This window comes from Crocuta crocuta, unplaced genomic scaffold (assembly GCF_008692635.1).
Source record: "Crocuta crocuta isolate KB4526 unplaced genomic scaffold, BGI_CrCroc_1.0 scaffold430, whole genome shotgun sequence".
Taxonomy (NCBI): Eukaryota; Metazoa; Chordata; class Mammalia; order Carnivora; family Hyaenidae; genus Crocuta; species Crocuta crocuta.
This window is the reverse complement of record NW_027527934.1, coordinates 3,267,587-3,280,397: the sequence shown is the minus strand read 5'-3', so window position 1 is coordinate 3,280,397 and position 12,811 is coordinate 3,267,587. Positions and strand designations below refer to the sequence as shown.

Below are 12,811 nucleotides of genomic sequence, written 5' to 3'. Positions count from 1 at the left end.
AGTCACTCTGTCTTTCCACCTGCACTCCAGAAGGACCTGTCTGGGTAGGGCTGAATCAAGTATGGAAGGGAAAGGAAAGGGGCCATCTCCCAGGAATAGAGGCCTTAGGGCGGTAGACTTCAGCAGCCCCAGGAGTGGAGGCAAACTGGAGAGCTTCAGACCTACACACACACAGACACTCCAGCTTTTAACCAAACAGCAGCTTTTAACCAAACAGCAGCTTTTACTGAGCTCCAGGTGGGGCTGGCCTGGCACGGCCGGGGCAGGAGGCTGCCCTCAAGGACCAGTCTGTGGCGTGATAGGAGATGCAAAGGTGCACATGTCAGGACTGCTCTTCAGCACTCGGTTGGGCAGCTCAGATGGGAGCAAACACCAGGGTTCTCTGGAGACCAGAACCAGCCAGTGTGGCCACTCGGCCCTCCTCCAGGCCCAGCTGGGTCAGTCCCTGGGCCCCGAGGCAGCCACTGCGTCCTGGGTCTGAGAGGCACTGCTGCCCTTGCTGCTCTGTGGGAGAAAGATGGCCAGCAGCACAATCAGGATGATGAGCAGGCTGCCGCCCACCACCAGCCCCAAGAAAATCCGGCAACGGACGTTCTCCCAGCGCTTCTTCTGGGCCAGGGTCTTGGTCGTCTTGCTGAAGGCTGAGCTCTGTGGACATTCCCAGACACAGGATGGGAGTTAGTGGTTCCTCTAGAGATCCAGGGCCAGGGTCTCCCAACCCCACCTCCCCAGAAGGGCCTAGTCTCCGTCTGCATCTTTCCAGCCTGTCTGCTTCCCTTCTCCACATAGCCTGCCCTGGAACCCTCCCAGCCTGACTCCTGGTCTCAGACACTCCAGTTAACAATACCAGCCCTCAACCTTTACAGAGCTGCACAGCTTCAAACCCAGGACTTCTTCACGAGGCTTACCTGGAGCATATCTAGGCTAAGGGTGGCTCAGCAAACCCACGGGCCCCACACCTGCCTTCAGGCAAGCCTCAGACCCCACCAAGGAGACCCTGAGCACAGCCTGCGAACTCTCTCTCTCTCTGAGGACCCCTCCTGGCCTCACCCTCCCCCATCCCTGCTTCCCCAGGCCTCACACCATGTCCAGGAGTTGGTCAGAACGCTGCTCCAGCTCCGCCAGTTTCCCATCGCGCTCCAGGACCTTGTCGAAGTTGTTGAGCATGATTTCCGTCACCTCATCCGCCTGCTGCTGGCACCGTTCCAACTCCTTCCCTGCCTGGGCGCCAAGCCCAAGGTCAGAACTGAAGGAGGCCCCCACCTGGGCCTGAGACCTAGCAGCCTCCTTGCCCCCAGTGTGTGTGGGGTGGGAGGTGATGTATGGATACAGGAAACAGTATCTTACATGCAAGGGTATGATATGTACAGAGTGAAGGAGTGTGTGTGTGGCTTGCCTCTGATCTCACAGGTTCCTCTCCTCGCCAATCAAGGCAGATCCCAGGTCAGCCTTGGCTTTCAGCATCCTCTCAGATGCTTCAGGATGGAAACCTCCCAGGGTCTCACCCTCCCACAAAGCAGATACTTTGCTCACTTGCTCTAGGATGGCCTTACCCAATGTGTACCTGCCCTGTGGCTTCCCACTGGCCCAGGGAAGCACCAGAGAAGACGGCACCAAGCTACATGGCTACAAACCAGACAGGGAGGAGACCCACCCCTCCCCAGCTAGAAAGGTCACCCTGGACCACCACACATGATAGCTTCCGCCTAAGCCGACAGACACACACAGAGAAACAAACTGGGAGATCAAACCTCCCTCTGACCAGTCAGGCCAGTTCGGCCTCCTGGCATGACCCTGCTCCCATATCAGTCACCAAAATTGATTCCCTGTCTGCCTGGGAACCTCAGCCTCCCTGGCTGCTGGCCTCAGCTGTCCAGCTACCCACTGTCTTCACTAGGGTCTAGCTCACAGAGACAAGACCAACTCTTAGACTTCTCAGCTTGGGCAGCAACCACACCAGACAGAAGAACCCAGCTGATTTCAGAGGAAGACCGGTGCAGGGTTCAAGCAGGGAGGGGTGGGGGGGTGGTCTGAGAACAGGAGAGAGGAAGAGAGCGTGCATCACAAGCAAGAAAGGGACTGGGCTTTGGACACACACAACCGAGTGAGATCCAGGGCAGGAGGCCCCAGGAAAAACTGGAAGTCCAGGAGCAGGTCCAGGGACATGTCAGGGAGATGCATACCAGCAGATTAACAAACCACAGCAACTCCCTTCCCACAGCCTAATTCCCCCACAGCCCATCCCTGTTCTCATCTCCTCCCCACACAGCACTGGCCAAGCTCCCTTTCCTGCCAGACCATATTGCCCATTGTCTGCTGCAGACATTTTGGCACTTGACTAAATTCCACTTAAAACCAGAGAAAGGGGAGGGATCTGGTGGTCACAGAGGGCCACTCCTACTCAGGCAAGAAATGCATTCGGGATCCTTGCAGCTGTCTTGCACACAACCTCCAAGCATTCCCAGTATATGAGTCCTATCTGCCCAGCTGGACCACAGGCCCCAGAGGGAGGAGCTACCTTTGTCTGCCCCCCATCCTGGTGGCCGGGGTGGGGTGGGGGGCAGCCCAGCACAGTGCTGACCATTGCAAGGGCTCATTGAGCAGGCCATCACGTTATAGCCTATCCAAGAACAGCTCTTATTCTCAAGAGATGTTTTCCCAGCGTGTTTATCTAGCCCAGCAAGAGTTTCATGGGGCAGGCATCTGAAACCCAAGTAGGTCAATATTTACCCATGAGCTTAGAAAAGCAACCTGCTTGGAGAGGGGGCAGGCAAACTATGACAGAGGGGTGCACTCACAGGCTGGGGGAACACTAACTGGGGAACAAAGAGCACTAACACACAGAGAAGGAAGTTGCCCCCATCACTAACTTTTCCTGTCACCCATCGCCACCACTCTTATTGCTACCTTGTTAGTCAGCGAGCTCACGGTTCACATGCACACGACCCAGGGCATCGCCACATTCATAACAGTCCAAGGCAAAAACTTGAGAAGGGACAGAGACCCGAAATGACAATCACTGCTAGAGGTTGGTGGGATGCTGAATATTACTGCTTTTCTACTCTGAAAACTACAGCTATTATTCTCGTGTTCTCCAACATGGGGTGACGTTGGGTCACATTCCCCAAGAGAGTTGGCTGTGCTTCCTGCTGCAGCCTCCTTCCCCCCACTGCAAAGCCACTGTCTGGAGCCAAGGTGGGACCAGGCCTAAAAGAACACATTCACTCCAGGGAACAAAGTGGCCCCAGGCTCAAGCCCCTGGCCGTCCTGGGCCCTCCCTCAACTAGCTGGAAAAGGACACTATGCATAGGCCCCTGCTGGCACAATGAGAAATAATCACCGAATGTGGAAGGAGGTAAGGGACCAGAGGGCGGGGCCATGCTACGCCTGCCACTGTGACCTCAATATAGTGCCTGGCACACAGCGGACGTGTGGGAAAAAATTTCTGAATGAACTGTGCCCGTTCTTAAGAAGCTTACTATAGACCGAGGGAAAGAGACATATATGACGTAGAGAAGAGTGAAGGGCTGTGCTGTGAGATACGCATACCCAGGGTTGGAGCCTCCCTCAGAGAGTGGATTCCTGTGAACTGGGATGGACGAGGTGGATAAGCCCTTGCAGGATGGGGTGCGGCTGGGGCATTCAGGCAAAGACACACCAGGCAGAGGGGGCAGGGTGGGGCCAGAGAACACAGAGAGTAAAAGTCAAGAAGGGGACAGTCGCTTGGAAGGAGATCCAGAACGCGACCCTTCTGAGCCGGGGGGATGGGGGATGCCGGAGAGGGGCTTCAGAATAATTTCTCTGCTGGTGGAAGACGGCAGTGAGAAAACTCCAGGCAGAGAGAACAGCCAGAAGGGGTGGACAAATGCCACCAGCAAGGGTGTGAGGGGTTGCAGATAGTGGGGAGCAGAGAGCATGGAAAGGAAGGATGGGTGAGAGGGGCACTTGCCAGCCCTGTTTGGGGGTGTGCAGGGCTGAGGCTGTGCAGTGGAGGGCGAGCATCAGCATGGTTGGCAGACAGAGGGTGGCAGTTACACAGGAAATGTTCCTGACAGACAGTTAGCCCTCTGTACAGAATAGCCTGCCTTCAGCCCTCAAGTATCTCTGGTTTCTCCAAGCCAAATAACCTTGGTGCCTCTAAAAACAAAGCTCTCCCAAACCTCCCTGTCCTAACTCCCTTCTCTCTTGTCTAGTGCCAAAGAACCCCGATTCTAGGGGCACCTGNAGAACCCCTATTCTAGTTGCCACCATTGTCCTAGTTAGAGGATTGAGGCAGCAAAAGGGCATATCACCTCCCACCTAGGTCAGCACTCACCTGAGCTCAGAATTAAGAGCCGAGACTCAACATTGCAGGCCAGGGTTCCTGCACATCTTCCCTCTGCCACTCACCCTTTACCTGACCTTTTTTTTTTTTTAATTTTTTTTAATGTTTTATTTATTTCTAGGAGAGAGAGAGAGAGAGAGACAGCGTGAGCAGGGGAGGGTCAGAGAGAGAGGGAGTCACAGACTGAAACAGGCTCCAGGCTCTGAGCTGGCAGTCAGCACAGAGCCCGACGCGGGGCTCGAACCCACGAACCGCGAGATCATGACCTAAGTGAAAGTCGGACGCTTAACCAACTAAGCCACCCAGGCGCCCCTTTACCTGACCTTTCTGACCTTCCACTGCCTCATCCTCAAAGTGGTGACGAGAATAATATCTACCATAATGTTAGCTAAGGCAGGTGACATGTTACCAACGAAGTGCTTATCACAACACCTGACACATACTAAATGCTCAATAAATAATAGCTATTATTATTAATGGAGCCCAATCTTCCCTTGCTGATTTTTTTTTTGTCTTAGCAGTCAGATCTCAAGAACTACACAAAAAGTGTGATCATTAAAACCTCTTAGAGGGGTGTTTTTCAGAGCCTATTTCAGAGTCTGTATCTCCCTCTCTCTCTGACCCTCCCCTGCTCACGCTGTCTCTCTCTCTCCTAGGAATAAATTAAAATATTAAAAAAATAAAATAAAACCTCTTAGATACTTTTACAAAATACACAGCCAAGCAAGTTCTTCCTTACTGCAAACCTGTGTGTCCGCCTCTAACCTTAATACAGAACTTTACGGGGCCCTTTGATAACCTGTGTAGAGTTTATTCCCATCAGTCACTGCCGGCTGTTGAGAAGGCCGTACATCTTGATGGTAATAAAAGCCACAATTCAATGGACACATACTCCGAGCTAAACACCGTGCTGCCTGCTGCTTGTACTCCTTATCTTATTTAATCCTCACAACACCTCACTGAAGGCAGGCTGTTATCCCAGTTTTATAAGAAACTGAGGCTAAGAGGGGTGAAATCATCTGTCCAAGCTCACAGAGCCAGTAAGCAGATGATCTGGGAGTTGAACCAGTATAAACTCCAAGAATCATGTTCTTAACTACTGTGCTAAACTGAACGCAGGTAAAGGGAGGTCAAATACGTTAGCGGGCTGGGTAAAGACTCCACAGACCTTCTGATGCCACCAGCTCAACTTGTGTGCACATGAGGGAAGCCGTGGTTCAAAACCCACATTCATCGGACGGTGCATACGAGATGACCATCTACAAGATGAATGAATTCACGCTCTTACCCACTCAGCTGTCATCTTTCCCATCACTCTTTGGTCCCGCTCTGTCACCTATACCTGCCACATGTCTGGCACAGAAGAAATGCCCAAGAAATACTTGTTGATTGAATGAATCAGAGGAGAGGACAAGGAAGAAAGACCAAGGAGGGAAGGGAGTGGGAAGAAGGAAGGGAAAGCGCTGGGGGCAGAGAAAGGGGTAAGACCGAAAGAAACAGAGGGACGGGGCTAGGTCCGCAGACCTTCCCCGGGCTCTGATCCACTTGCCTCAGATGAGCCTGTGAGGGGGCCAGAGTTTTCCAGTACCCCCCAGGAAGTTATCCTGGCCTGAGCCTTCATTTCAGGAGTTTCCTCTTCTCCCCACGTGCTAAAGGCCAACTGGAAGCCCACCCCTAGCCCTGCCTGATCCCTTGGCCTGCACGCTAGGAAGTGGGCTCTGAGCTCTGTCCCATTCTCAGAGCCTCCCTCAGTTTCCTGGCGTGACCTTAGAGCTCAGTGCAACCTTCCTGCCCCGCTTCCTCTTCCTGCCTCCAGTTCCCTAGAGAGGAGGCCATCCAGGCATCACGACCCCCAGCCAGGCCACACGCGTCACCCCTCTGCCAGCTTCTCCAGCGCAGAATCTTAAAGCACCAAGCCTGCTTCCTGCCCAGCCCATCTTCCCAAGAGTCCAGGGGACAGGCGAAGCGGCCGGCACCACCTGTTCCTGACACCTTTGCCTCGGAGATGGCAAGTGGGGACACAGGCCAGAGTCTGCAGCAGGAGTGGGGGATGACTCACCTCCAGAATGTGTCCCTAGGCAGAGGTTAGGAGTCAGGCCTGTGCCACACTCCGATAACTTCAGTGGAACTTTCATGGTAAACATCTCCCTTGATCTTTCCCCAGGGGAAGGAGCGTGCCCTCCAACACCCTGCCATGGGGCTAGCAGAGCCTCTGCCAGTCCATCTGCTCAGGTTTCCAACTCCCAGGCCACACTTGGCTCCTCACAGCTCCAGGAAAGGCTGAAGAGGTCGTCACATTACCTACCACTTCTCAGGAGAAGGTTCTGAGCGCCAGGCAGGGCTCTGCCCTTGAATCTCCCTTAACCTCACCAGGAGGTGAGTCACCGGCCACGCAGGTACTGCTGACCCCACTTCACAGATGCGGAAAAGGAGGCTCAGGAAGGTTAAGTGACTTGCCCGGGCTCAGAGCCCATAAGCGGCCACCACCAGGATCTCAGCCTGGAGTCTTGACTCCCTAACCACTTGGCTCAGAGAAGGGGGAAGCCCGAGTCGCGCTCACCGCGCGAAGGCGGCCAAACTTTCCCTCCCCAGCCTGTGCGCCCCAGTGGAGGCTCTGGCCCCCATCCTGCTCCTGGCGGTGGCCACCTCCCCGGAGGGGACCGGCGCGGATCCCGGAGGTCACCTCCCACCTCGGACTTCAGACTCCGGTCTCCCACCCACACGTCGCCCTCTGCCCCGCACCGGTCCGGCTCTGCCCCGCCGGGCCCTCACCATAGCTGCCGCCGCCGCCGCCGCCGGGCCGGCTCCGGCTCGCTCCTCTGTCGCCGAGCGGCCGCGGTGCCACACACCNAAGCGAAAGCTGCCGGCGACCGGCCCAGCCTCGCCTGGCTCCCAGGCCCCCGGAACCGGGCGCTTACGTCTGAACAGCCCAGGGCTCGCTCTGCACCCTGCACCCCGCCCCTCCCCCACCCCACGTCGGGGGCCCAGCGAAGTGGACTCTGGAGCCGAGGCATCGCACGCAACAAGCAACCGTCCCGGTGCCCCTGCGTTAGAGACGACGCAAAGCGCCAGCCAGGCGGGGTCTCGGCCACCTCCTCGGGGAATGCATTCCACGCCGACTCCCCCAGAAAGTTGTGAAGGGAAAGAAAGTTTATTCACATTCAACATTGTGAATGCATCACCTGCCGCTGAACTATTTTAAAACAGCACCGCTGCATGATACAAGTGTATGTACACGGATACGACGTATGTTGTGTGACCGCCGCCTCGCTTAAAAGAAAACAGGCCCCCATGAAAAAAGTGCTAGTTCAGGCTCTTCTGTATTTCCCTCTTCACCACAAGGGCAGCTGCAGCCCTGCCCTCATGACCCTGCTCCTCAATCGGAAGATGGGCAAGGCTACCCTTCCAGAGCCTTCCTGAGCTGACTCTACCCATTCCCAGCCTCTCCCCTCGCTGCTGCAAGCAAGTCACAGCCACCTGTTCTCCACCCCACCCCCGCCACCCCCAGCACCTCAGCTGTGGCCACTATTGAGGAAGGAGTTTGAACGTTTCCCTCCTAGGGTTGAGCCCCTGTGAGCACAGCCCTCATCCCCACCCTGGGCAATCTGGGTCCCAGGGAAGAGGTTTCACCCCAGTTCTGCGGACCGTGAATCCAGGAGTGGCCTGAGGAGAGAGGATGGCTGTAGCCTGACCTAGGAGGACCTAGGAGGACCAAGACTGCCCTGAGGGCTTTTCTAGCCCCCCCCCCCCTTTCAGAGTAGGATTCCAGGACTTGCCAGTAGGAGTTCCAAATCCTGTCTCCTAACCCTGTTCCTTCTACACTCCCTCCCCAAAACAGGTTGTCTTTTTTTTTTTTAATATTGGAAAGCCCAGGGGAGAAATGGGGACAGAGATGACAAGAACTCTTTCCCCAAACCAAGACAGAGGAAAGAGTGACAATGAGGTGGAACCTGGTTGGGGAGGAGGGACAAAGAGCTCCATTGTACATGGAGGGGAAGGAGGGCCATATGCCCTGTCCTGTGACACTGACTGGGCCCAACCACGAGACATGGGAAGAGATGTTTGCCCCCTCAGCTGAGACCCAGAGGCCCTCCTAAGTCCCAAAAGGGCAGGGGCAGACAAAAGACAAATAGAACTTTGTAGAACCAGGGGCACCCAGCTGGCTCAGTCGGAAGAACATGTGACTCTTGATCTCGGGGTCGTGAGGACAAGCTCCATGTTGACTTGTAGAGATTACTTTTAAAAAAAAGAAAGAGGGGCGCCTGGGTGGCTTAGTCGGTTAAGCGTCCGACTTTCGCTTAGGTCATGATCTCGCAGTTTGTGGGTTCGAGCCCCGCGTTGGGCTCTGTGCTGACTGCAGCTCAGAGCCTGGAGCCTGTTTCAATCTGTGACTCCCTCTCTCTCTGACCCTCCCCTGCTCACACTGTCTCTCTCTCTCTCTCTAATAGAAATAAATAAAACATTAAAAAAAAAAAAGAAAGAAAGAATTTTGAAGAACCAAAGAGAAGGAAGAGCAGCCCAGTTCCTCCAACCCCACACTCTAGACTGCAACAGGACCACAGAAGAGAGATGACAGTGACGGGTGAGGCAGGAGGCCCTCGGGCTGCCTAGGCTAACACTTCCAGCAGAAAAGTAATAAAGGGACATGGCAAGACCCAAGATGGACACTTAGGAATCCTGCATACCACCCTAAAATGATTTTGAATTTTCCATTTGCCGAGACCCTCAGGAAATTCTGGTTCTTGAGACCTGTGACAATGAATAGAGAAGAATGAGGAGGCTCCGTCTTTCTTCTCCAAACATACGCTCTCTACCCCTCCAACCACTTGGAACTCAAATAGGATCGCAGCCAGAAGGGGACCCCAGGGGGAAAAGAAATAGAAGGGCCAAAGGCAAAATGGAAAGGGAGAAATTACCTCACATGTGTAGGGATACTGAAAGGTCTTTATTGCCCACCGGCCACCATCAGTTTCCCAGCCACTTGCTGGGCCTTCTGGGTGTCTCTCCAACCAACTCTGAGGGCCCAGGAAACGCAGCCACAGTTCGGCTCTCTCCTTCCGGGGGCCCGAGGTGCTTCCTGGGGCAGACAGTATGGCAGCGGGGCCTCAGAGTGAGGGGCGGGAGGGCAGAGCAGCATTCCCTGCGGAGGATGGGAGACAGGGCCCTTCTTGGCACCCACTCTGGAGGGCTGCCCTGAAGAGGAGGCTGGGGTGGGGCTCCCTAAGTTGGGATGGCATGGGTGGCAAAGAGCACGATGAGGAGGATGATGATAAAAACAACCACACAGATGAGGACGATCATCTTCACGTTCTTCCACCAGAACTTCCGAGCCACCTTCTGTGACGTGGTCTTGAAGTGCTCCGACTGTTGGGGGATAAGGCAGAGTGAACCAGTGCACCCGCGCACTGGAACAGAGGCGCCCCTCCCTTACATCTAAATACTTAAGTGATCAGTTGAGGTAACGGACTGTTAGCAATAAATGTTCTGCCTCCCACCTTCATGACAATCGGGCGGGCCAGCTTCAAATCTAGAGTTCCTGGGCTCCCTTTGGGCCCCTGCTTTCCCCCTTCTCTTCCTACCCTGCACCATCACGCACGTGGAGGGGACTCTGCTCACAGTTGGGGGTGCGACCCTGTCTGCACAACCCACCTTGGGAGGGCACACGCTGGAGCCAAGGGGTGCAAGCTCCAGATGGTCCCATCTCCCTGCATCCATGACCCCTTGCCCCATGGGGACAGCTGAAGCCAGAAGGTGGGCCAGAGCAGTATGGAGGAGGCTAGAGGTGAGAGAAACTGCTCTTTCTCCTCAACTCAGGTTGCAGATATTAAGTTTCCCTGAGCCATGCTCCCCAGATTAGGCTACCGAGAGGAACACCAAGTTCCGGGGAGACAAACAACCCTTTCCCAGGGATTATGCACAGGACTCAGAAAGCCACGGCCATTCTCTCTCCCCAAGGACCTAAAGCCTTAGGCTCCAGCCTTTACTGGAGTTACTTTGTTAGAGTTACTCCCTCCGTGAGCAGCTGACTAAAGAGAGAGAGGAATGAGGTCTAGCAAGATGTGTGGGAGATATTATTCTAGCCTTCAGTTAGCAGAGGACCCTTTGATCAAAGAATTTCACTGCTCTTCCCAGCATCTTTTTAAAGCAGACTCAGCAAAACTCCAGCAGTTTTCCGCCCCCTGCCTAATAACCCCCAGAGAAGGCCAAAGGCCCTAGGAGGAGTTTCCAGAGCCAATATTTTTTGCCCTGGGGAGGTCAGGTCCAAAGGATTGTCAAGGAGAGCCTTCAAAGAGAAAAATCAGTTTCACGGGAGAGAAGCCAAAGAATGGAAGGGCTGACAGGGCCATCTGTCTCTCTCATAAAATGCCTCCAAGAATCAACCTCCCCAGTCATTGGACCCCTTCCCCGGATCCCAGTCACAGTCAGTGGAATAGAGCAGAATCAGGACTGGGGACTTGCTCATCAATTCCCAAACCACGTGAAAAGGCAGACTTCTCTCCTATTCATTGTGCCCCCAACACCACCAACCCCTCAAACGTCAACAGTCCTCCCCCCTCTCTCTTCCTCTACCCGCAGTGGGCTCCCCATCTCACTGTGGCTTCCAGATCCTCTGTCTTGTTGCGGAGATGGTCCAGGTTTTCCCCTCGGGCCAGGATCCGCTCCACATTCTGGGTCATGATATTCTTGACTCCTTCCACCTCACTCTGCAGGTTCCGCACGCGGTCATTTCCTCCACCCCCACTGGCCTCGTCCTGGGCAGCAACACAGGGGTTAATTCGGTCAAGCGGTGGAGGTGGAGGAACCGAGACTCAGCCTCAGAGGCCAGAGGAGGAGAAGGCCTCAGATGGACTTTAGCTTTTTTTTAATGCTTGAACTGTTTACAAAGAGAATGTTTTCACGTATTACTCATGTAATCAAAAATAAATGTGTTATTAAGTCTCAGAAGGTGAGTGCTGATGCTAGACAGACTAGATCAAATTTCTTTTCAGGTTCTCAGGGCCCCTGATGAGGAAAAGAAACCCAGCACTAAATCCCTCTCCACTGTTTCCCTGCTCCCCTGATGGGGTCAGAAGGAACTGCTGGGCTGGCATCTCACAAAGTAGAAACCCACCACTACTAACCAAAGGGTCCTCCTGACAAATACACGTGCTGGCCAGCAGAAGGCCCTCAGCCAGCACAACCCCGCTTCCCTGCAAGGCAGCGGCCGGGCAGAAGCCGGGGGCCCAGGCCTCCAGCCTAAGTGCTGTGACCCAGAGCCACAGCACTCAGGCTCCAGGTCCCTCAGCAGGCCCCAGGAGGGAGAGTCATTGCGCCACGAACTTCTGCTTTTCCCACCACACAGCACCACACGCAGCCACCAGGCCACGACTGCCTGCTTAAGCAGATATTCAACAAAAACAGCAGCCTGGGTGTTGGGGGAAACGGAGGGCCCTTCTGCCCTGGGTGAAGATAAGGTTTTTGAACAGGGAGAGAAAACTATTATGAAGCTCCTCCCTCCCTGACCCTAGGCCTTTTGAAACAGGCCAGGAGCTGGGGTCCAAACTAGATGGATTATCACAGAAACCCAACGTTTGAGTCTTTCACAAACCCTTAGTTTCCTTCCTCACATTTATGGAGAGGAGCCTGATTCCTCAGACTCGGTGGAGAAGACAGATTCCTGGGGTTTCGGTGTAGGGATAAAGTGAAAGGCAGGGGGTGGGGGGGGATTTTGCCGCGGGGCTGGAATCCGCCCAGAGAACTTCAGAGGTGCTGCCCAGGGGTGTCACAACACCCGGCGGCGGGAGGGCTGGAGCAGGAGATGAAAGGCCTCTCAGCAACTCCCCGCATGGAATTCGGACCCCCCACCCCCACCGAAACCCTGCTCCAGGCCAGCACAGAGGTCAAGGGAGGGAGTAGAGAAGGTGCAGGAACACCCGCCCAGGCGGCTCCGAACTTTTTGCAGCCAAGTTGTCAAAGGAGAGAGGCCACGGTCAGCCCTGGCCCAGCCCTCCGACTCCGCCGCCGAGCTCTCCCGATCCCCAGCCCCCAGCCCACTCCGGCCCTTCTCTGAATCGGCCCCTTCCTAGTTCCCAGCTCGCTCACCATGTCTCCAAGCGGCTCAGGCCTGTCAGCGGCAAACTCGCCTAGTCTGTTTCCTCCCGGGCGGCCCTCGGTTCACTTCCTGCTTGCTCCAACTTTCAGCCTGCCCCCGCCCACCCCGCATCCCAGGCGGCTCCAGCCTCACCTCCGGCAGGTTCCCCCAGGTAGGCGGGCAGCCTCCTTTGCCCTCCCAGTCTCCTCCCAAACCAGGGCTTAGACTTAAAGCAACAGGGCTCCCGGGCACCAAAGGTCTTCTAACTCATCAGGAACAAGAAGAGAAAGATCAAGCAGCCCTCCTAGGTTTCCTGAGGCTGGGCCTCCAGATTTAGAAAGGGAAGCTGTCTCCTTTTTCTTTCTTCCTTTCTTTCTTCCTTCCTTCCTTTCTTTCTTTCTTTTTTTTTTTTTTAA

The 12,811-nt window shown here is 54.9% G+C and overlaps 2 protein-coding genes across 4 annotated transcripts; both read right to left on the bottom strand.

Moving 5' to 3' along the window:
* Positions 1 to 203: 203 nt before the first annotated feature.
* VAMP5 (vesicle associated membrane protein 5) lies at positions 204 to 9,248 on the bottom strand. Of its 3 annotated transcripts, XM_077751931.1 has the most exons (4): positions 9,241 to 9,248; positions 9,010 to 9,073; positions 1,084 to 1,221; positions 204 to 648 (listed from the first exon to the last, which is right to left on the bottom strand). In XM_077751931.1, the coding sequence occupies exons 3-4, from the start codon at positions 1,165 to 1,167 to the stop codon at positions 439 to 441; spliced, it is 294 nt and encodes a 97-aa protein (XP_077608057.1). In that variant the 5' UTR covers positions 1,168 to 1,221; positions 9,010 to 9,073; positions 9,241 to 9,248; the 3' UTR covers positions 204 to 438. The 3 variants fall into 3 exon arrangements, with proteins under 3 accessions (XP_077608057.1, XP_077608056.1, XP_077608058.1); XM_077751930.1 differs by lacking the exons at positions 9,010 to 9,073; positions 9,241 to 9,248 and adding an exon at positions 7,097 to 7,168; XM_077751932.1 differs by lacking the exons at positions 9,010 to 9,073; positions 9,241 to 9,248 and adding an exon at positions 1,397 to 1,545.
* A 2-nt stretch (positions 9,249 to 9,250) lies between these two features.
* Positions 9,251 to 12,521, bottom strand: VAMP8 (vesicle associated membrane protein 8). The gene is made up of 3 exons (XM_077751933.1): positions 12,407 to 12,521; positions 10,918 to 11,076; positions 9,251 to 9,688 (listed from the first exon to the last, which is right to left on the bottom strand). The coding sequence occupies exons 1-3, from the start codon at positions 12,407 to 12,409 to the stop codon at positions 9,545 to 9,547; spliced, it is 306 nt and encodes a 101-aa protein (XP_077608059.1). The 5' UTR covers positions 12,410 to 12,521; the 3' UTR covers positions 9,251 to 9,544.
* Between the last annotated feature and the right edge of the window lie 290 nt (positions 12,522 to 12,811).

Excerpts from the sequence above, each read along its gene's own strand:
- VAMP5 (XM_077751930.1), bottom strand. Across the intron at positions 649-1,083 it reads CTGACCAACTCCTGGACATG|AGCTCAGCCTTCAGCAAGAC; the intron begins GTGTGAGGCCTG and ends GAATGTCCACAG.
- VAMP8 (XM_077751933.1), bottom strand. Across the intron at positions 9,689-10,917 it reads CAGAGGATCTGGAAGCCACA|TCGGAGCACTTCAAGACCAC; the intron begins GTGAGATGGGGA and ends ATCCCCCAACAG.